This window comes from Aythya fuligula, chromosome 27, assembly GCF_009819795.1.
Source record: "Aythya fuligula isolate bAytFul2 chromosome 27, bAytFul2.pri, whole genome shotgun sequence".
NCBI classification, from domain to species: Eukaryota; Metazoa; Chordata; class Aves; order Anseriformes; family Anatidae; genus Aythya; species Aythya fuligula.
Genome location: NC_045585.1, coordinates 4,824,291 through 4,845,001, shown reverse-complemented (window position 1 = coordinate 4,845,001; position 20,711 = coordinate 4,824,291). Strand labels below are relative to the sequence as shown.

General features: G+C 59.2%; 3 protein-coding genes across 3 annotated transcripts; 1 reads left to right on the top strand and 2 right to left on the bottom strand.

The window, feature by feature from the left end:
• Positions 1-889: 889 nt before the first annotated feature.
• DDHD2 (DDHD domain containing 2) lies at positions 890-10,901 on the bottom strand (the record flags this gene model as incomplete). Its single annotated transcript, XM_032204164.1, has 17 exons — positions 890-2,426; positions 2,588-2,706; positions 2,972-3,134; positions 3,409-3,585; positions 3,660-3,762; positions 3,840-3,995; positions 4,094-4,201; positions 4,551-4,646; positions 4,855-4,974; positions 5,122-5,192; positions 5,354-5,562; positions 6,151-6,286; positions 7,455-7,544; positions 8,559-8,679; positions 9,072-9,161; positions 9,885-10,075; positions 10,748-10,901. Coding segments are annotated over 16 exons (2,076 nt in total), but the record flags the coding sequence as incomplete, so codon positions are not given.
• A 4,347-nt stretch (positions 10,902-15,248) lies between these two features.
• Positions 15,249-18,077, bottom strand: BAG4 (BAG cochaperone 4). Its single transcript, XM_032204112.1, has 4 exons — positions 18,021-18,077; positions 17,254-17,505; positions 16,725-16,958; positions 15,249-15,899 (listed from the first exon to the last, which is right to left on the bottom strand). Exons 1-4 carry the CDS (start codon positions 18,072-18,074, stop codon positions 15,414-15,416), a joined length of 1,026 nt encoding a protein of 341 aa, XP_032060003.1. The 5' UTR covers positions 18,075-18,077; the 3' UTR covers positions 15,249-15,413.
• A 148-nt stretch (positions 18,078-18,225) lies between these two features.
• Positions 18,226-20,394, top strand: LSM1 (LSM1 homolog, mRNA degradation associated). The gene is made up of 4 exons (XM_032204237.1): positions 18,226-18,331; positions 18,751-18,819; positions 19,225-19,340; positions 19,894-20,394. Exons 1-4 carry the CDS (start codon positions 18,286-18,288, stop codon positions 20,062-20,064), a joined length of 402 nt encoding a protein of 133 aa, XP_032060128.1. The 5' UTR covers positions 18,226-18,285; the 3' UTR covers positions 20,065-20,394.
• The last annotated feature ends 317 nt before the right edge of the window (positions 20,395-20,711 follow it).

Below are 20,711 nucleotides of genomic sequence, written 5' to 3'. Positions count from 1 at the left end.
GGGCCTGTGTTTAGTTTCTGTGAGTTTTGTAGGTGTCCCTTCCTCTGGACCCGATGGAAGGCGAGGTTAGCAGCCCGTGTCAGCAGGACAGCCCTGCGGAAGGTCCTGAAGCTGGAACCTGGAGCAGTGGGACTGTGCCGTGCCCTCTGGGGGTGTTCCTGGGCCAGACAGCTCGGTCAGATGTCTCCCTTCCACCCACCTCACAGGAACTGTCCCACTCCTCCTCACGGGAACTGTTCTAACGAGTGCCGGGCTGCCGTGCATCTTCCCAGTCAGAGCTGAACTAATTTAGAGTGATAAGTGCAAGGCTGCAGCCTTTAACCACGGCTTAAGTGCGGGAGAGAGAAGATGCAACGAGCGTGATTGTTCTGTGCATTATTGTGCTACCCTGGTTTTTGTTTTTTGTTTTTTCTCCAATTTGGTGAATAAATGAGTTTAATTTTTCAAATGAACTGTGGTGCTGAAAACTTCACTTCAGTGACTGGGCTTATGGCTGTATAAACAAACCATTTACTCTGGTATGTCGGCGTGGGTCTCTAGGTGGGGATTTCTCTGCGGCTTTAATCGAGTTGTGAAGAAGCAGAAAATGCAGTAGTGTCTTAGAGCATCCTTTCAATGGTGTTCTCTCCCTATGCCATGGTTTGCTTTGTCATACACTGGAAAGGCAGAGTGCTGCTGAGAAATCCAAGGTATGACCCTGCAGCTTTAGTAAAAGTTACAGAAATAGCTTAACTTTCCCTTAAAATTAGACAAATGTAAGTTCTTCAGCCCACTCCCTCTCCTCCAAACATGAACACACCAGAGTCATCTATTTATTTATGTTTGCTTTTACTGGAAAAGACATTAAATAACATTTAAAATTCTTTTTTTTCTTCCTTTCTGTTTTTGTTTTTTTTTTTTTAAACAAAGTGCATAACTTAAAAAGCTGATCATGAGTTGAATGTCCCATGTTAAGACTGTTCCTTTTCCTACTCTTGTAGGAGACGCTTTAGCAATCAGTAATTCAGGCTCTGACTGAGCAGCTTGTCTGTTGCTGCCGTCAGGTAAAAGAACAGCTTCAGTCCCTTTGGGGTAGGAGGAGGTTGGAGGCTGCAAACAACACCTTTCAAATAGTGCAAATAACGTGGTACAACAGAGGACAAACAAACCGAGGCTGTGGAAACAAGGCTTATTACCCCATGCAGGGCAAAAGTCAGGGGGAGGGAAGGGGGCTTGGCTCTTCCCAAAGGCTGTCCCGTATTATCAAAGCAATGGCCCTACACGTCACCGAAACATCCGCCTCTGCCCTGCTCTGTGCTCCAGCTCCAGCCCAGGCAGTGAGTCAGCCTGGATGCTTTTGGTCACAAGGCATGGATCACCTGGGGCTCTGGCCCCGCTGCCCTTAGAGCAGAGCTAACAGAGCAGCACGCTGCAGCCTGCGCTGCACGCAAAGCTGCTTTTGCTTCTTCAGTTTTGCGTGTTTGCAAACAAAAACAACAACTGGAGCCTGGCTGGCGTGAGATCTCTGTGGGATCCCCTGCAAAGCACGGGAGGGAGCTGGCCCTCCAGGCCTCTGCAGTGCCTGGGGCAGCTGCTTTCCCCCAGCCTAGCTGGAGCTTGGAGCTGGAGGTAAAACTTCCCTCATGCATGGTTACACCTAGCTGCTAGCTGTGGTCCTGTGGGAAACGCACGCGGTGCCTGGGGGGGTCCTTGGTGTGCTGGGAGGCTGCTGCCACAGTGTTACAGCAGGCAGGAGCCTCAGTAGGTCAGGTACTCACAAACATGCCACTCTCACCACTTGTTGATGGGGCAATCCCGCCGGGCACAGCGCAGCATCAGCGACAAGGGAATGAGGACAGCTGGCACACAACCTCCGACCTGTTTACCAGGTGCCCCTGCTCCTTGTCTGCGCCGCCCAAAGGCTGCAGCGTGAGCCTAGTGCCCTGCGCTGCGGCAGGGAGAAAGGCAGCGCCTCGGCCCTCTCCCAGGAGAAGGCAGCATCTCCTTCCCTCGGCAAGGCTGCGAGAGCTCTCTCCGTGCTGCGTGTTTAAGGCTTTTATTTCGCAGGGTTGCAAGCTCTCAGTTGTGTCGCTAAGCCCGCAGCAGGGTTCAGGCCCCTCCTATGTCAATTCCTAGCCCAGGCACCTGGTCTGCATCAGTGCTGCAGAGCTGGTGAGAGAACCTCAGGGTGGGCAGACAGAGCTCAGGGCTGAGGAGTAGTTATTGCACAGGGAGTCACAGTGTGAGTGCTGTGTGTGTGTGTGTGTGAGCAGAAGTGGTTTCCTTTAATTATTTTTTTTCACCCTACCCAAAACGGAGGAAAATCGTCCTTATCTCCAGGTAGCAGCAAGTACTGGGGAAGCAGCATGCGGGACACAGCAGCAGAGGAGAGAGGAAGGCAGAGAAGAAGTCTGGACTTTCCTGGTGAGTACTCGGTTGAATCATATCTAAAAAAGCCAACAGAGAGCACAGGAATAAACTCAAAAGCCCAACACAGATCCCTGCCTTGGCTGCAGGGCTGTAAGTAAGGAACATCATTCCCTCAGATGGACCCCGTGTCCTCTGAGGTGGCCCAGGAAATCTGAAAAGCACAGCCAAGGTGACTTACGACAGGCGGCCAGAACAGCCCAGGTAGGTCATTGGCTTCCAGGCAAAGGTTGATCCAGTGTAACGCCTTGGGTCTGGTAGATCTCCTTCAGAACCAGCAGGACCGTGTCCTCTGACTCCCTGGAGGAGGGGGACACGGGCATTAGAGGGGGACACTTCCCTCTGCTCTCAGGACATCATGATGGCCACGGGGTAGGTGCAGCCTCTGCCAGTGCCAGGCAAGAACACAGCAGCCTCCTTCCCACCCCCCAACCTGCGTCGGTATGGACAGGAGTGTACCTTGCTTCCTTAGTTAAAGCTTTTCTTATTATGTTGGCTTCAAAAATGAACCATTCTGCTGATATGGGACAGAAATTTGAAGCTTGACAGCTATGCAGAAGCTTACCAATAGCAGAGGTGCCCTTGTAGTGCAAATAAATACTCGTTAAAGCTCTCGATGGGCTTCTCCTGCAGCACGTAGTCGATGCGATTCCCTCCGTTCAGCCTCCCCACGTTGATGGGGGAGGCCTCCTCCTTCGCTGCTGGCGGGGGCTCTTCTGGCTTTACATCTGGAGGGGCGAAGAGGAGTGTGCTTCAGCCACAGGGCACCAGCACCCAGCAAAGTGCAGCCCATAGCCGTGCCCCCCCACGGACAGAAGGAGGAGGGAGAGGTCACAGCATTTGAAGACTACCACATTGAAGGCAATCTGCTGAGTGCAGAGGACAGCAGCAGCACCTGGCTTTGGCACCAGGACGGGTAACGGGCAGCCCCGAGGAGCCTCTTTGGGGGCTGGTGGTGATGCTGCATCCCTCGTTCCCCACCGCCCCGCGCCCCCCACCAACCTGGTGGACCCGTCTGCTTCTCCACGCTGTCCTCGGCCTCCTCTGCCTCCACGTCGGTGCTCCCGGCCTCCACAGCTGGCAGCGGGGCGCGGGTGAAGGACTGCCAGGCCACCCGCAGGGAGCCCAGCAGGTTGTTCTTCAGGTCCACGCTCATGCGCGTCAGCCCCTCTTTCAGCTCTGAAAGGCAGGGGCTCGGCGTCAGCCCCGGGGCTGCAGCTGCGGCCGGCTGAGGAGGCAGCCGTGCCCCTTACCTAGGTGCATCCTCTTCCTGCCTTTGTGGTGAGGCAGCAGCATGGGCTCAAACTCCACGTCCGGGACAATCATGGGCTCGATCCTGTACGCCACCGGGTCGAACTGTGCGGAGGAGGAGGGCAGTGAGCGAGGCGCACACCGTGCCTCCCGCACAGGAGGGCTCTGCCTCCTATACCTACGGGGTGGAAGATGTTGAAGAAGCCTTTGCAGGTGGGCAGGCTGTAGTTGGGGTTGATCCTCTTCACTCCTCGCACCGTGAGAAACATCCCAATGGGAGACCCAAAAGCGAAGAAGATGGTGGGCTTGTAGATCAGCTGGGGATAGTTTGCCGAGACCTAGGGGAGGGAGATTTGGGTTTGTTTCGTGAGACAGACTCCATGCTGGTGCTGCAGGTGCTTCGTTGCTCGAGGACAGCGACGAGCTCAGCCCTTACCTGTCCTAAGCCGATGTCCCGGTACTGGCAGTCCCTGCTGTCACTTGTGCCATCGGGGCCAGCCTGCCCACTGTGCCCCGGCGCTGCTGCGCCCCGCTCGCTGACGCCCTGCAGCAACACAGAGGGAACCCTGCAGGGGCAGATCCTGCAGCGAGGCCGTGAGCTGCCCTCACCCCTACCCCTCCAGAACCAGGGCTGGCGGTGGTGAAGGTGAGAAGCTCCTCCTGAGCACCTTCCCTGTGTCAGAGACCCTGTGGGAGGGCCACATCCATAACACTAGCTCCAAACGTGAGCCCCTGAAAGCTGTCTGAACAGAAACAGCTGGGAATGAGGCATTTGGGGTGCTCAGGGACTGACACCTCACATCCCGCATACCGCAATCATCAGTGGTGATGCTGGTCCTTGTGTGAGTGAAGGGACCTGGCCTGGGTGAAGGTAAGCCACCCAGACAACATACCTGCCTCTCCTTCTTGGAGCTGATGTAATTGAGGATCTTCATTCTTGGTCCTAAGGGAATTCCCACTTCTTTAAGGTTTTCCTCCGTGCACAAGAACTAGAAAATAAGCAGCGCAGCCGTTAGCCCCGGAGCAGAGAGGTGTGCACAGTTCTGTTCTGGTCTCTATCATTCTGCTCCTGCTGCGCTCCAAAGAGAAGTTTCATGTGCAAGTGACTCAGTACCAGGAAGACAGGTGGGAGGACTGGCAAGAAAAACAAAGAAGAAATACAAGAGATGGAAAAAAAAATATAACAGAGCTCCTTACCAGTGCTTCCCTGTCCATTTTCTCCTTCTCAAAAACATCGCAGTATTCAGACAGCTCCAGCTTCTTCAGAATTTCTTTTAATTCCTCAATGCCTGTGTTGCTCGAGGCTGTCCTGGAGCCCTGTGAATAGAGCAACCAGGGACTGTGCTTTCTGCTCATTTATTTTCCTGCAGTTTGGACCTTCTCCTCCTTCCCCCGCCCCAGCACAGCTCCCCACACGGTGCTGTGGGAATGCCCTGGCTCCCTGCTCAGCCAGCGAGCTCCTACCTCTCTGCTCTGCTCATCCTCCTCGGGAGCAGCCTTCTGGTTCGTCAGGAGATCAAACAGAATTAGTGACCCTGGAAACAAAGCACAGATGGATCGAGCATCGGCATCTAGTCAAGGAAAAACCCCGAGCCATCTCCCTTCTGGGCTGGGAAGACCAGTGCCCTCCCTGCTGCCATGCTTTGGGGACACTGTGGTGACAGCCACTTCGCTGGGACCGCGGGGAATTCCTTACCCAAGCTGTGACCCGCGATGGAGACCCCCCCTTTGAAGTCGGGGTTCCTCTGCAGGAAGAGCTGGTAGAGGCGGTTCATTTCGGACGCCACCGTGTCCACGATGGTCTGGCAATAGGTGGAGCTGTTGTAGAAGAAAACGTCCAGGATGGTGTCGTTTATGAAGTGACGCAGGCGATTGATGCTTGGCAAAGTGATTCGCTCCAGGTCCCTGCAGGGGCCAAGAAGAGGAGAGGAAACTGCTGTCAGAGGTGCCCCTGAACCCTAGCACATTTCTAAGGCAAAACTGAAGCTGAGGGAAGGACTGCCACGTCGCAAAGGGTGTGATGTTGTAACCCAGATTCCTTAGCAGAGGCTAAATCTGGAGCACAGCCTGTGCTCTGCCTGAGCACCCAGGAACCTCCCTAGGCAGGAGCACAAGAGCCTGTCCGTCCTTCCCCAGGAACCCAGCCTGCTTTCTCCCCTTCCTAGGGCACTGCAGAGCGGTCTGTAAGTGCTGAAATGGGGTATTCCGTTTCCAGAGGTCCTATTTAAAGAGATGTGGATGCCCCTGGCCCCTTCTAATCTTAGCTAAGAAAAGGCAGAAGCTTCTTCCCTCTGGCTGTGTGCTGATCAGATCAGACATCTGCTGCGCTCTGCAGAGCCGGGCTGGGCAGAGGGTGGGGGTGTGCACGGGGTGCTCCTTGCCCTGTTCACCTGTGCGCACACAGCCCCAAATACTCACGGCTTTCCTTTTGTCTGCAGCAGCTGCCACAAAAAGCAGCATTTCGGTGGGAGGGGGCTGGCTGCGGACACTTACACGTCCACCCCGGTGGAGTGGAGGGAGCTGTGCCAGTTCACGGGCAGGAACTCCACGCGGCCGATCTGCTGCTGCTCCTGGGCTTTCTTGAAGTGTGCTTGCAGCATGCTCAGGGAAACGTTCCTGAAGTCGTTCACTGGAAAAAAAACAAACGTGAACTCTTCTCAAGAGCAGCAGGGCTACAGGACAAGCCTGCTGCATCAACAACACTTAATAAGATAAAAGAAAAGATCATTACCAGGGGAAATCCCACCAGGGTCTTTAAGCTGCTGCTACCCTAAGACCTTGAATCTTTAACTACAAGATCAGGGGAAGGCTCCATGTCCTTACATGTGTGTTTACTGGATCTTGCTGCCCCATCTGTAACAAGCCTCCTTCCCACGTGTGCAGGGCTTTAACCCGGCAGTCAAGATAAGGAAGGTACTTGTAGGAATTTAGAAGAAAGAAACCCTTGTGAAGGTGCACACGTTAGAAGGGGAATCCTAAGAGAGGAGACAACTTGAAATTACTGTTTTGAGGAGGTGAGAGGCTGATTTCCCTGATTTCAAATGAGCAGCCTTGGAAATAGTTTCACTGGATGAACGTATAGAAGAACAGACTGCATTAAAGACAGCCTGCTGTGAAAAGTCCCAGCTGCCTTGATTTCTACAAGTTAGGTGGTGTTGGGCTTCCAGGCAGTTTCGGTGATGACCTCTCATCAGAACTGAATGTCTCGGAACTACAACTACAAAACAGGTCAGGCTGGAGTTCGTTCTGCTTAGTGTCCTGCCTCCAGTACTGATCAGTGCTGGATGTCTGGAGGAGCACACGACAGCAGCACTCAACAGCTTCCTCTTACACTCCCCTAGCCTGCAGGGATTTGCACTTCAGGGATTTCCTGAGCCGGAAGCAGCGTCCCTGGGGTTTTGTCCAAAATCATGCCAGAGGCTGCCGGGCTGGTGTTACACCCAGCGAGATTAACCTGGAGCAATAAACTGAGCAGGTTACTAATTAGTTTAGCAGGTTTAGACAGTTGGAAAATCTGTATCCAGTTTGGGAAGCTCACTATTTTGAGCGGCAGCGGAATGCAATGATGAAAAGTGGTTGCCCAAACCTTTCCAGATGGTAGGATTTAATGGATTAGCAAGCATTGTATTCACACTCCCCATTGCAGTCAGCAAATTCAGCAGTGCAGCTTGCCAAGATGAGTGTCAGGATGGTTTGAATGCGCTCTGACAGCGATTCCCACTGTCCATGCAGAGGGTGTACTCGCTGTGCCGAACGCAGCGCATGGAAGGAGCTCCCCGGCCAGGCTCACCACCTACCACACTGGACGATGCTTCTGAACCGAATGTCGCAGGCTGGGCCGATGCCGTGCACCACGAACACCAGGTGATCGATCTGCAGAGGCTCTCCTGCGGATAAACAGGAGAGGTCAGGACACAGACCCTGCCAGAGACCACCACTGAAGGAGGAGCCGACCCGGTGACACCACGTGCTCTGCAGGACAGTGCCAGCCTGCCATCCTCATCTCAGTCCAGGTTAAAAAAAAAATAATTTAAAAAAGTGAGTTGGTGCCCAGAGCGTGTGCCTTAAGGCAGTGGCACTTCTCGAGTTTCTGAACTCCTTGTCCTGCTGAGTTCTGGCCTGCTGAATTCCCCTTCCCACCTGGGATGGGTCCAGATGGAGGGGACAGTGCAGGAAGGTGAGGTGGCTCGAGGAGCTTCACCCATGCTGTCACTCTCCACGTTTGGCACAGGGAGAGGGCACGACCCCGAGGACTTGTTGCAGCTGCCCCGTGCACAGCCTCGAGTCACCCAGCCTGAGCCCGGCCGAGGCTCAGCGCTCGGGCAGGAGCTGCCTCTCAAGCATTTCGGTCCCGACTTCCCACACACTTTAGTTTGCATAAATGCTTTCCCAAAGGCATACGCACATGGAAAACAAAGGTGTTAGATGGGGAAAAATGCCTGTCCTCACCAACAGGACAAGTCTTGCAGCCTGACAGCAACTCAGAGCTGATCCACGGCTGCAGAGACAGGGAGAGCACACGAGCCAGATTCCAGCACGGAAGGCTGGGTGGTAAGCTTTGGTGTCCCCAGCACGGAAGGCAACTCCCTCCTTTAAGAACACACCTGCCAAAACCTCAGGAGTAATTTCAGGCACCCCGGCGCTCTCAGCAGCTCTGGTTTCAGAGCGCAGGAGCTGGGAGCAGCTCTCTTCCCACGTGTCTGCCTCCTCTCTGCACTGATGTGCACTGGGGGCACTACGAAGGTTTCTAAAAACCTTTCATATCCTTTTGGCACAAAACTTTTAGACGTGCACTTCATTGATCACGATTATGGATGTTTCTAATGGTCTTTTTGAGAAATTGTGTGGAAAACAGACTCGCTAGCTTTGGTTGGGCCTAAGGGGGGGAGAAGCAAGCTCACCGCTGGGGATCTCAACGGCGATGTTTTCTACTCCTCTCTTCACAGTCCGAGGCCGACCTTGTTCTGTAGGAGTTGAGCCCCAATCATCAGAGGTGGCAACCGGGTGGTAGTGCACCATCAGCTGTAAACAAGGAGAGCCTGTCATTAAGCTGCAGCACACGCTGTGGTTAAGCAGAGGGGACGTTTCGCTGCAATGGCTGATACGGGAGGTATGGAGAGGTCCCAGGTCACGCTGCTGTAACCGAGCTGCTACGAGCCCTTTGCACAGAGTGAGAGGTGCCTGGAGATAAACATTACAGTGTGAAACACCGCTGGCATCGCCCTCGGCTCTACAGCAGGCAGGAGAGGGGAATGCCATTCAGACAAAATTGATTTCTAAGCAGAGGTGGTTAAAAGAAACCGCATAAAAGCAGAATGACAGGCTCCCAAGAGAACTAAGGGGAGGCACGTGATGGCTTTCTCCCATCGCTGAGGAATGTCCTCACCAGTCCGCAGAGGGATCACTCTCCTCACCTTTGGGTTGTGCAAGATGATGATCTCCCTGCTAGGGGACTCCAGTTTCTTCTTCCACTCATCCAGGGTTACAGCAATCATGTAAGCTTCCTGAGGAAAAGAATGCCCCCGTGAGTCAGCTGGAGGTATGCCTATGAATATTCAACCACTTGAGACATTTCCCATTCATTTTAAGGCATCACTTTGTGAAAGAGGAATAGAAACCAGCTAGGTTGAATTGGGGAAGCAACAGGGTTATCTAAATATCACCTCCTAGGAAGTCTCTAAGATGTCCCCATCTCCATGGCAGCAACTGACTTCCCCATCAGAATCAGTTCAGAACTGCGTTTTTGGCACATCGGGATATGGACAATTGTAAGTAAGTGCGTAAATAAATACTCTTACATTTACAACTCCTTTGGGCTTGGTGGAGCTATGAGTGTGGCGAGGGTGATTCTCTCAGGGAGAAGTTGTAACAGGCAGGGTCAGGAGAAAAAAAAAAGAACAAGGATGCTAGGGAGAGGCTGCAAGCAAGGCCCGAGCTGCACGGCTCGCGGAGAACAAGCGGGCTGTTGAGGAGAGGGATGCAGGATGCTGCTGGGTGGGGGCAGGAGGAAGGGGAGGCCGCCGAGCTCCAGCAGGCCAGAAGGGAGACAGTGGCAGTATTTACAGTTATGTTAATCAGCTGTGAAAATGTCCTGCCAAAGCCTCTTTTGAGTTCATGTCCTCAGGCGTGACCGCGGTGCCAGTAGCCCCATATGGAGTTTGGGATGTCAGGGCCAGGGTTTGACAATTAGAGGGCACGGTGGATGCTGTCAGGCAAGGCGTGTTTACCTCCAGCTCCTCACTGAAGGTCTCCGAGTAGGGAATGTACTTGTTGTCCTTGTCTCCCTTGTAAAACCAGGTGCAGCGGCGCACCTCGGACACCTCCTCCTCCCAGTACACCGCCACGCGCTGCCTCTGCTTCAGGTGAACGTCGTACCGACCCCCCGACGTCGGGACAACCACAGCTTCTTTCTCTCTTCCTGCAGGAACCAAAGCCCGAAATTACTCACGAGAGGCCCACGAAGGCAAAATACCAGAAAGCTTTGTGCTGTGCACAACCAGAGGGCTGCGACCGGAGCACCTTCCGTGGGCAGCACACGAATACCATGGATGAGAAGCGGCAACAACCACCCGTGTTCCCAGTACTCGAGCATGGGGAACGGTGCTGGAGAGCATCCCAGGAGGGATGTGCCCCACGTCAGACATCCCCCAGGTGAGCCGAAAGCACCGAGCCCCTGGCCGAGCACGAGGGCCCTGTCCTGAGCCGTGCCGTTCGTGCCAGGCACCGCCACCAGCCCACACGGGGACATCTCCCCGGTGCCATTTGCACCATCCCACCCCCGAGAGAGGGGGGCCCTTCGCAGTGTGATTACCCATCATTTTAATCAATTACCCATCATTTTAATCAATTATACATCATTTTAATCAATTATACATCATTTCGGGCACATGTCACCGCACTAGGTCGGCGCACCCGCTGCACCCAGCACCCGGCCGCGTTGGCGGCTGGATCTGTGGGGGTGCCGCCACCTCCCCGGGGGTCACTCCGCACCCCCACACCTCGGGACCCCCCCAAATCCCCCTGGCGTGCTGCAGCCCCCCCGAGAGCCCGGTGGTGCCCGGGACCCCCGCTGGGACCCCCCCAACCCTACCTGCACCATGCGCCTCCTCCAGCCGGGCCGAGTCCTGCCCGCTGAAGGGCACCCAGCGCTCCCGGGGCTCGGCGGCCTTGCGGTAGAACCAGTGCGGGGCCACCGGCTCGTAGCGGGGCTCGGCGGGGCCGGGGGGGGCCGCCACCGCCACCGGGGGCTGCTCCGGGGGCTGCTCCCGGCCGGCCATGGGCACCGGGCACCGGGCGCCTACCGGGCCGAAGGGCGCGGGCCGGGCCCCGGCTGCTGTCGCCCCCCGCCGCCCCCGTTCCCGTCCCCGTCCCCGTCCCCGTCCCTGTCCCCGTTCCCGAGGCGGCTCCACCGGCGGCGCAGGCCTGGCCCGGCCCCGCTCCCGGCCCGGCCCAGCCCGGGGCGGCGCTCCCCGACCGGGCCCCGCCCGCCGCTGGGCCCCCGGTTTGGGGTCGGCCCCACAAACGCGACCCCCCCCCGGTTCGGTGGGGCCGGAGCCCGGTGGGCCCCACGCTGTGGCAGCGGCTGAGGGGAAGCCCTTTTAGAGGCGGGGGGCCCGGGGGCTGGGGGGAGGTTCGCCACGGCCCCTTGGCAGGAGCACAGAGCTAAAAACACCAGTGCAAAAAAACCCCAAATCCTCGTTTTTCCACCCACTACGAGCATCACCCATGCAGCCGCTCTGCTGGGCACCCATGGGTGCTGTGACCCCGCGGGGAGCAGCCTGGGCCCTGCTCTGAGGGGGTGGAAGGCACCGGGAACCCCACGGGGACGGCAGCAGGGGATTTCTGCAGGCTGTGGCACTGCCGGTGTGCCCTAATCCCATCGCTGCCCCCCTGTTGGGCAGGGATTTGGGGAAAATGAGGTGACCCCATCTGCACGAGGGCCACGCCGGCTGCTGCTGGGCTGGAGGCGTAATTCAGAGTCACATCTTCAGAGAGCTGCCCCGATAACCAGCCCTGCAGGAACACGCCGCTGTGTCAGCACGCTTTTCAGTTTTATTTCGTGTGATTTTGATTGGGGTTTACATAACCCCCTGCCAAGTCCTTCCCATACACAGGGACTGAAGCTCCGGAAGAGGAAATATCGTGAAGGGATTTGTTACCTGGATGGGTTCGGCACCAAAACACCAAAAACCAAAACCACCTCCCCTCCTCCAGGCGTTGTCTGCTGGCATGCCACGCGCATACCTCCAGTTTTTCTTACGATTAGATAAAGTTATCGTTCCTACCACATCTCCGCAGCAGGAAAACCTTTGCACCAGTCCACAGAGCGCTGGTGATACAGCGGCTGCGTGTGCAGCTCTGTGTCCTCTCCTAGCTGACTGCATTGCAGTGCTAGAGAGGCTGCGAGGTACCCGGGGTCGCTCCACGCGCCTCCTTGCACAGGTGGAGCCGAGCTGCCTCTTCTGGGCAGAGACGTGAGCAGGAGAGCAAGCAGGATGCAGTAAACAAAGCGGCTTTGTGATCGATGCAAATCTGGCTGCTGGGAGCGAAACCGGTGTCGAAAACAAAGTTGCAGCCAGCTCCAGGCTGACTGCATCTGGCCGATAGCTTCTGCCCTGCACCAGCCTTCAGGTCACCGCCGCGTCCTCCAGAACGCAGCAGCCGCCCGTTTGTGGCCACGGTACTCAAGGGGCAGTGGCAGAAAGAGCTGTGAAAGCTCAGCGGTAGTGGGGGGAGACCTCCCGAGGGCTGGCGGCCTCGCTGTGCTTATTGCAAGGATGTGTTGGGGGTGAAGGCGAGGCTCCAGCCCTGCCCGCTCCTCCTGGTGGGTTTTGCAGGGGCTGATTCGGCATCGTGGGGGCAGACCCTGCTGTGAGGGGCTGGGTGGGGGCAGGCTGCGGGCACCCCTGCAGCTCTCAGTGCCGTACAGGGCACCGGTTCAAGAACCGAGTGATTTCACTTTATTTCATCTTCGTTGAGGTGTGATTAACACACCACCTCTTGCGAGAACAAATTCCAGCCCGTGGCTGGATCCTGCTTGGAGGGAACCCAGGCCTTTATTTCGACACCCACGCCAATGAAACAGAAAACGAATGTGGTAACGGGGAGAAACGAGCTCTTTGGTAACTCCTTGGAGAGCATTGGCAGCCTGGGCCTGGACGTGGAGCTGAACCTGGGAGGGCAGAAGCGAGAAGAAGCAGCGTGAGGTGGGCAGGCTGAAGCACGAAGCCAGGGGAGCACCGGGGGCAGCCTTGGTTAGAGCCGGCCCTGCTCCCTTCCAGCTCCATAGTGCCCCGAGCAGGAAGGGAAGAGGCAGCAGAAGCTGTTTTTCATCGTCCTGCCCTCCCAGCTGCACGGCTCGTGCTCTCCTTCCAGGCTTCCCTCCTGTCCTGCAGCCCTCGCCTGCAGCAGCGTGCAGTGCGGTGCGGTGCTGCCCGGCCGGCTCCGCCAGCTCGCCCGGTGTCTCACCCACACGGCCTCAATTACCAGGAAAGCTCCGTGGGCCGTGCTGGGGAGGGATTTCCAAGCGCTTCTGACCTTTGCTCAGGGGATCTGCCCTTCCTACAGCTATCCACGTTGACGCACGGTAGCGTACCTGAGCTGTTAACCGGGACTGAAGGCGAGCAAGCTGCTGCAGAACACCGAGGAGCAGCCTCTGGGGCTGTCGGTGATGTGCGACCCCTTCTTGGGGGCAAAGCCCCCTCCTCCCCGCTGCGGAGCACGTCTGTGTCAGCCCCACACCTCGCTGCCTTGCAGGCTGTGCCTCTCGGGTGGGAAGGGAGCTCACCTCCTGCTTGGCCACCTCTGATCCAACAACTCCGGCACGCCGGGTGCCGATGTTGTTGCCCCTGTTCCCTTCCAGAAAACCAAATGAAGTTATTGCTGTGTCCAGCTCATTCAGCGAGCCTGCAGCAGGCTCCTGGGAAAGACTTTGGGGCATTAGAGGCAGCGTTTACCAAGACTTTCAGCCCTAAGATGAACCGATAAGGGTAATGACACCGCAGCACTGCTCTTCGTTCCTCTGGGGGTTGCGCGGAAATCATCCCCACCACAAATAATCTCACCAAAAGAATCACGGAACAGAGCCACAGATTAATGCCTGGAGAAGCTGCAGGCACTGCTGCCTTCAGCAGGGAAGAAGGGGGCATTCACTGGGGCTCCCTTGCTCTCTGCACCCCGTCCTTGGTAGCACCCCAGGGCATCACTCTGCTGGTCGTGGTCCGTGTTCTCTCCCCGCAGAGCCACCGATCCTCACGTTTCAGGCTGAGGCGCAGATGGCTCGGCCCGGCTGCCCTCTGCCTGACAGGAGGACGGCACGAAATCGCCGTCAGGCATTTACCAGTCCCAGGACATTCGGCTTTTTCCTGGCTCGCCTCCAACCGGGCCATTCCTGTGTGCTGCCCGCCGCATGTGATCCCAGGCGCATCCAAAGAGCCCCAAAGGTCAGTCCCGTGCGCGCAGCCCGCTCCGTCACCGACGTGGCATCTGCCGGGCTCCTTGGGGACAGCAGCTGGCCGCCAGCCTGCGGAGCACAAGGTCGGGGCTCCTGGCCTCAGGCAGGCTGAGTTCCCTTCCAGATCCCTTCCGAAACACGGCCACCACCCCTGGAGCAAGGCGAGGGCTCCTGGAGCCTCTGCTTGGGAGCAGATGGGGGCCCCCTAACCCCAACACCCCCCAAAAAAACCACCCTCGGTGCTGCTGCTGAGCTGCGTTCATCCCTAACCTTCAGCTGCTGAGACAACCCGGCTGGTATTTTGGTCACAGGCAGGTCTCAGTTACGCAATCGTGCACACGACTTCCCTTTAAAAGAAGAGACTTCAAGAGATCGTAATTACAAAACAGCATTTAAAAGTTGTCAGGGTTTATTATCTCCTTACACGCAGTAATGATTCACTGAACGTGGTGTAACCCGAAGGTCAGTGGCAGGCTGAGCTCCTCCTGTCCCTGCCCCGTCCAGTGCCACTGAGCAGGGGGTTTGCAGCGGGACACAGACCTCGCAGTAGGTGGGAGGACGTTACAATTAGAAAGTGGATTTTTACCCGAGTGACCTGAAAAGCATTCCTATGCCTCCCTCTGTCCAGGGCTGCCCTGCGAGGACACTTCTGGCCGTGCCCGTCTTTTCCATCTGCAGAGCTCAGAGGGCTCCAGGCTGCGTTCCTGCAGCCACACAGGGCACCACGCAGCAGCTCCCCCCGACAGAAGGAACGGAGCGATGCGATGGGTGCTTGTGCTGCCGTGCTGAGCACGCTGCCAGCAGGGTCACGTCCTGCAGCACTGACAACAAGCAGGACCCCGAGGACACGCACCAGCTTTTATGGCAAGGGATCTGAAGCTGAAAGTACACGCAGTGATCGGCAAGCTCAGGGGCTCACGGCTGCACGGTGCCTTTGTGACGAGATCTGAGGGGGAATTCCAGCTGTTCCCAGGGCTGTGGCTCCAGGAGGTGGAGAATTTTGCTCTGTGCAGTGATTTTCTTCTTGTTCAGAGGATGCAGCCCCCCAGGGACCTGTGCAGGGGTTGGTACCTCAGGTGGTGCTGCTTTTCCAAAGCCTGGAACACATGATTTGTTTTGCTGCTTCCATCTCCTCTTAATCTCATGGGGCTGGGCTTTTCTGTGGTTTTGTTTTTTAAATCAGGGCTTATTGCTTTCCATTGTCAATAGTGCTTAGCAGAAAGAGCTGACATTGAGCAGAACTAAAACTCTTTGGAACCTCAGCAGCAGGCTGTGTTGTGGCTGTGTTGTGGCTGACAGGCTCTCACAATCCCTTTCTTTCCAGTATTTCCAGAATGGCCTGAATTCTGTGGACAGCTTCTTTCCTGGCCTGCCGAACACCATCCTGGCCACCAGTCTCAATGGAATCCAGTTCCAACAGCAGCTTGGTCAACATCTCCTCCAGGAGCCGGTAGGATTTATCTGTCTTTTTCCCTACAAACTCATCCACCTCTTGCTCCAGCTGCACAGCCGCCCTGGTGATGTGCAGGATCCTCTGGATCTCCGGCTGGGTGGCTGCGGCGTTCCCTGCAGCCTGCTCGCCCCCTCTGAGGCCTCCCTCCTGCTTCCCAGCCAGAAGCTTCCGAGGGGCAGCGCCGTACATCTGGGGCTGGGCGCTGTACTGCACCCTGGGGGCTGGGGGCGCAGGGGGTGCCTTGTGGTCGCTCGTTGCCCCAGCCTGCTGGTGGCTGACATCGGAGTAGTAGTTGTGTTGGCTTGGGCTCGGATCAGGTTTGTCGTAAGCGGTTTCCTACAATCAGAGGGGAAAAAAAAATAAATGCAAGGAGATATTTAAGCGTATTTCCCTTAACGCCAGGTTCTTGGTTTCTCGCCTTGCTCTGCAGAGGCAGGCAAGCGTGCCCGAGGGGGGCACTGCAAACTGCCTGGCGTTACGGGGGGCCTGGGCAGTGTCACTGCCACACGTGTGATGATGGCACAGCACAGCACGGCACAGCACGGCACAGCAGCAGGGACCATGCTCAGAGCATGCCCCGTCACACCCAGGGGGTAAATGCTGAACAGATCTCAGCAAGGTCCCCCCTGGCCCTTCCAAAAATCCTTCTCCCCAGCTGACAGCGCTGAACCGTCACCTAACCCCCCCCCCCAGGGCTGCTGCTGCACGTGGCAGCCTCGGGGTCAAACCCAGAGGGATGCGAGGGGACAGCCCCCGCCAGGTGCATCATTTCCCTGTGTTTGCTGCCTAAAAGATCTCTTATTTAGGGGAAGCCTGGGCAAAAAGCACTTGCAGAGGAACAGCAGAGTCTGCAAACCGACCCAGAGGGCTGCCCCCGCTCTTTGCCTGCTCTCAGCTGCTCCGACACCGTGAGCTGCGCCAGAGCGAGGTGTGAGGTGAGAGCTGCCCCATTTTGGGACCTGTCCCCAGTGACCTGGTGCCTGTGGGGCTTTCTGCAATTACAGCCGCGGATTTTGATGCACAAAGAGGAGATCTGATACACAACCTTTGCTTCTACGCAGAAACCAGCTGGGCTTGGAGACAGGGGCAGGTTTGGGGGAAAACACCGGGATCTGAGGGGTCTGACCACAACCAGGACCCGACACAAAGCATCCCCCGTACCTTGGAGTCCCGGGCGGGCGGGTAGGATGTGGCCCCACTGCCACCACCCCACACAGGGTGCAGGTCGGTGCCAAAGGGGTTCCCGTGCGCCGTGGTCCAGGCGTTCCGTGGCTGCGCCCCGTAAGCGGTGGGGGGAGCCCAGGCGTCCTCCTGGGGCCGGGGCTGTGGTCCCTGCGGGGTGGCCCCGAGGTGGCTGTCTCCGTACGGGTACTGCGGGACCGGCATCCCGGGGGTCTGCGGGAGGAGAGGGGGGACAGGCGTTACCCCGTGGGTGCCCGCAGCCCCCCCATACACCTCCGGTGAGCCGCAGCATTGGGATTGCCACCCGCTGCCTGCTGCCCCCCAAATTGTGGTGTGAATGGAGAGAGGGGTGGTCACGGGTATTTATAGGGACGAGCTTTTGGGGACATTAAAGCCATTTAAGGCCCCAAAATCCCATCAGAGGGGGCACTGGGGGGGCCTCCCCTCCCCTCCCCTCCCCTCCGCCGGGGTCCCACCAAACTTCTCGCCCCCCACGGCTGCCTCTTACCTGCGGGGGCGAGTACCCGGGGCCGTGCTGCCGCCGGAGCGAGGCCCCTTCCAGGCTGTCCGCCGTGCCGTAGCCCCAGGGAGCAGCGGGAGACGGGGGCCGGTACCTGGCGGGGGGCTCCCCGGGGTAGGGGCTCCGGGGGGGTCCCGAGGAGCCGAACCCCCGAGGAGCCTGGGGCAGGCCGGGGTAGTGCGGGGCGGCCGGGGGGTGCGGGGCGCTGTAGGCTCCGGTGCTGTACGGGGAGTCCATGCCCTGCCGAGGAGAACGGGGACAGGCGGGGGGGAGCTGCCGGGAGGCTCAGCCCCGGGACCGAAACCGGGAGGTGCCAAACGCCCCGGGAAGCGGCAGGTTTCCGTTTCCTCCTCCCGTCCCCACGCACGCACCGCGGGGCGATGCCGCCCGGGGGGCGCCGCTCCCTGCGCGCCGTGCCCGGGGCGCTCCCGGGACACTCCCGGGACACCGGGGCCGCCCCGAGCCACCAGCGAGCCCCCGGTAGCACCTGGGGGGGAACCCTCGGCCCGGGAGCTGCCGCCGGGGGGGAGGCTGCGAACCCCGGGAACCCCAAAAACCCCCAAAAACCCCCAAAAACGAGCGGCCCCGGGCACCGGGCACAGCCCCGGGGGCAGCGGGCACCGGGCCGGGACCCCCCGAACCCCCCCGGTCCCCCCGGGACCCCCTCGGCCCCGCCCCCCGGCCCCCGCCTGGCCCCGCCCCCCGATCAAGGCCCCGCCCCCTTCCCCCGGTCCCGGCCCCGCCCCCCCCCGTACCTGCCCCGCCGGCGGCCCCGGGGCCCAGGGCGCGGCGCTACCGCGGGGCTCCATGACCGCCGCCCGGCCCCGCCCCTCCCCGCGGCTCAGCCAATGAGCGGCGGCGCCCGCCGCGGCTCGGCCAATGGGCGGGCTCCCCGCGCGCAAGGCTCGGCGCGGTTCTTAAAGGCGCAGCGCCCCCCCCCGCTCGGTGCCGCGGGGCGGTTCCGGGGCGGTCCCCGCGGCGCATGGCGGCGCTTCCGCTCGGCGCCGAGGCACCGGCACCATGAACTACATGCCGGGCACGGCCAGCCTCATCCAGGACATCGACAGTGAGTGCCGCCCGGCAGCGGGCAGCGGGCACCGGGACGGTTGACCTCTAGTAACCCCCCGGTTGACCCCCGGTAACCCCCCGGTAGACCCCCGGTGTCCCGCAGTAACCCCCCGGTAACCCCTCGGTGCCCACCACTTAACCTCTATGTGTCCCCGGTAATCCCCTGGTGCCCCCCGGTAACTCCCCGGTTGTCCCCCGGTAACCCTCCGGTGCCCCCCGGTAACCCCCCGATGCCCCCATCCCCGGTGCCGGCTGCCCCCTTCCCCCATAGGCACCGCTCCCCGTGGGGGCAGCCGGGTCCCTGCCCCCAGCCCCGTCCCCAGCCCCCGGGGGGGGTCCCGGTACCGGGCATTGCCCCCCGCCGTTACCGGCCCCCCCCCCGGTACCGGGTCTCCGCCTGACTCCCGTTTCCCGCAGAGAAGCACCTGGTGCTGCTGCGCGACGGCCGGACGCTGATCGGCTTCCTGCGCAGCATCGACCAGTTCGGTACGGGGGGGACACGGGGGGGACACGGGGGGGACACGGGGGGGTGGGGGGGTCGTGCCGGTCACCAGGAGGTGGGGGGGGGCACCCGGTGTCAGCGTCCCCGGGGTCACCGATCCCGGACCCGGACGGGGCTGCAGGGTCGCCCCTTCCTTCCCTGCCAGCCTGCACGGTCCCCATCTGCTGGGGTTCAGGGTTTTTGGGGGGCTTCCTGTAAATTGGGCAATTTTCGGTATTTCTCTCCCTTCCCAGCCCCTGGGCTGAGGCTGCTCCCGTGGCACAATTTGGCCACACAGCCCGGGGTTCGCTGCCCAGGGCTGCTCTTTTCAGCCCGAAAATGCAATGAAAACGTGATTTTTATTTTTTTCTCATTTTTTTAATTTTTTTTTTTCCTCGTAATTCCTGCAGCGAACCTGGTGCTGCACCAGACCGTGGAGCGCATCCACGTGGGCAAGAAGTACGGGGACATCCCCCGGGGCATCTTCGTCGTCAGGGGCGAGAACGTCGTCCTGCTGGGGGAAATAGTAAGTAATAAGTAAGTGATGGGGGTGAGGGGGGGGGGATGGAGCCGTGGGGACAGCCTGGGGACAGCGCTCACCTCCCTGCTGGCCCCGAACTCCGGGGAGCCCCGAGGGGTGCTGGGGGGGCGGCTGCTGTCCCGTCTGGTGTCACTTTGTCCCTCTGTGTCGTGCTGGGTGCTCCCCAGGAGCCTGCCCCAAAATCCAGGTGCCCCCAGCTGCCGGCACTCGGTGTCACTGGGGGTGGTTCCCTGCTTGCCCCCACCCCGGCGGTGCCTCCATCTCTGCCCTCGGACCTTCAGGGGCTGCCCCGACTTCAACCCTCCGGGCACAGCAGGGCTCGCGTGGAGGTGGCTTTGCCCCCAGCATCAAATCCGAGGTTGGGACCCACCATGGAGCCCACCCCGGGTTTGGGAGGCAAACCCTGCAGTGGCTGCTCACCCCAGGGACCCTCCTGCTCCAGATGGAGCAAAACGTCCCGGGTGCAGCAGCGCCCGCGGTGCCGGGAGCGCAGAGCCCGGTGTCACCAACGGTGCCAACCCCGCGCTTTGTGTTGCAGGACCTGGAGAAGGAGAGCGACACGCCGCTGCAGCAGGTCTCCATCGAGGAGATCCTGGAGGAGCAGCGGCTGGAGCTGCAGGCCAAGCAGGAGTCGGAGAAGCTGAAGGTGCAGGCGCTGAAGGAGCGGGGCCTCGCGGTGCCGCGCGCGGACACCCTGGATGAGTACTAACGGGGCCGCCACGGACGCGTCCCCCGCGGCGGGGCTGGGGGGCCGCCCGCCCGCGTGCTGATGATGGAGCTCCCCGGGAAGGCTGCCTTTATCTCAGAATTGTGTTTTCTGTGGCGCAGACAACTTAAAAAAATCATGGTTTTGGTTCCTCCGCGTGGAGAAGGAGGAGTGATGGCGTTGGGCTGCCCTCTGAGCAATGAAATGCTCTGGTGAGCGAGGGAGGGTCTGTTCCGAGGCGATTCCCTCGGGTCTTTTTGTTTGTTTTTTCCTCATGTGACTCTGGGTAAGAGTTCCCCCCGACGTGTAAATAAATCCTGGATCTCAACAGCAGCGGTTTGGGCTGTGTTTTGGGCGCGTTCCTCGATTTTTTGGATGCTGGCACGTGGGACCTGCCCCGTGCTGACCTCAAGCAGGGTCCCCACCCCGTGGGGTGCCGGGGCAGCGAGGGGACCCCTGCTCCTGTGGAAGCTCCAGGTGAGACCCCCAGGGGCAGCACCCTGAGGGCTCTGCCCCTGCTCCCCGGGTGCGGCTCCTTCCCAGCAGCTGCAATTAATTCCCTGCTAATGACAGAGCTGCCTCACCTGGGCTGCCCCCGCCCCCAGCACCATCAGTCCCTATTCCTCCCGAGGCATCTCCAAAATTCGGTG

What these genes read in the sequence shown, in the direction of transcription:
- LSM1 (XM_032204237.1), top strand. Translation starts at nt 18,286, where the DNA reads ATGAACTACATGCCGGGCACGGCCAGCCTCATCCAGGACATCGACA. An exon ending in CCTCATCCAGGACATCGACA is followed by an intron (nt 18,332 to 18,750) that starts GTGAGTGCCGCC and finishes CGTTTCCCGCAG; the next exon opens with AGAAGCACCTGGTGCTGCTG. An exon ending in GCGCAGCATCGACCAGTTCG is followed by an intron (nt 18,820 to 19,224) that starts GTACGGGGGGGA and finishes TAATTCCTGCAG; the next exon opens with CGAACCTGGTGCTGCACCAG.
- BAG4 (XM_032204112.1), bottom strand. Translation starts at nt 18,074, where the DNA reads ATGGAGCCCCGCGGTAGCGCCGCGCCCTGGGCCCCGGGGCCGCCGGCG. An exon ending in CGGGGCCGCCGGCGGGGCAG is followed by an intron (nt 17,506 to 18,020) that starts GTACGGGGGGGG and finishes TCTCCTCGGCAG; the next exon opens with GGCATGGACTCCCCGTACAG. An exon ending in CCGGGTACTCGCCCCCGCAG is followed by an intron (nt 16,959 to 17,253) that starts GTAAGAGGCAGC and finishes CTCCTCCCGCAG; the next exon opens with ACCCCCGGGATGCCGGTCCC.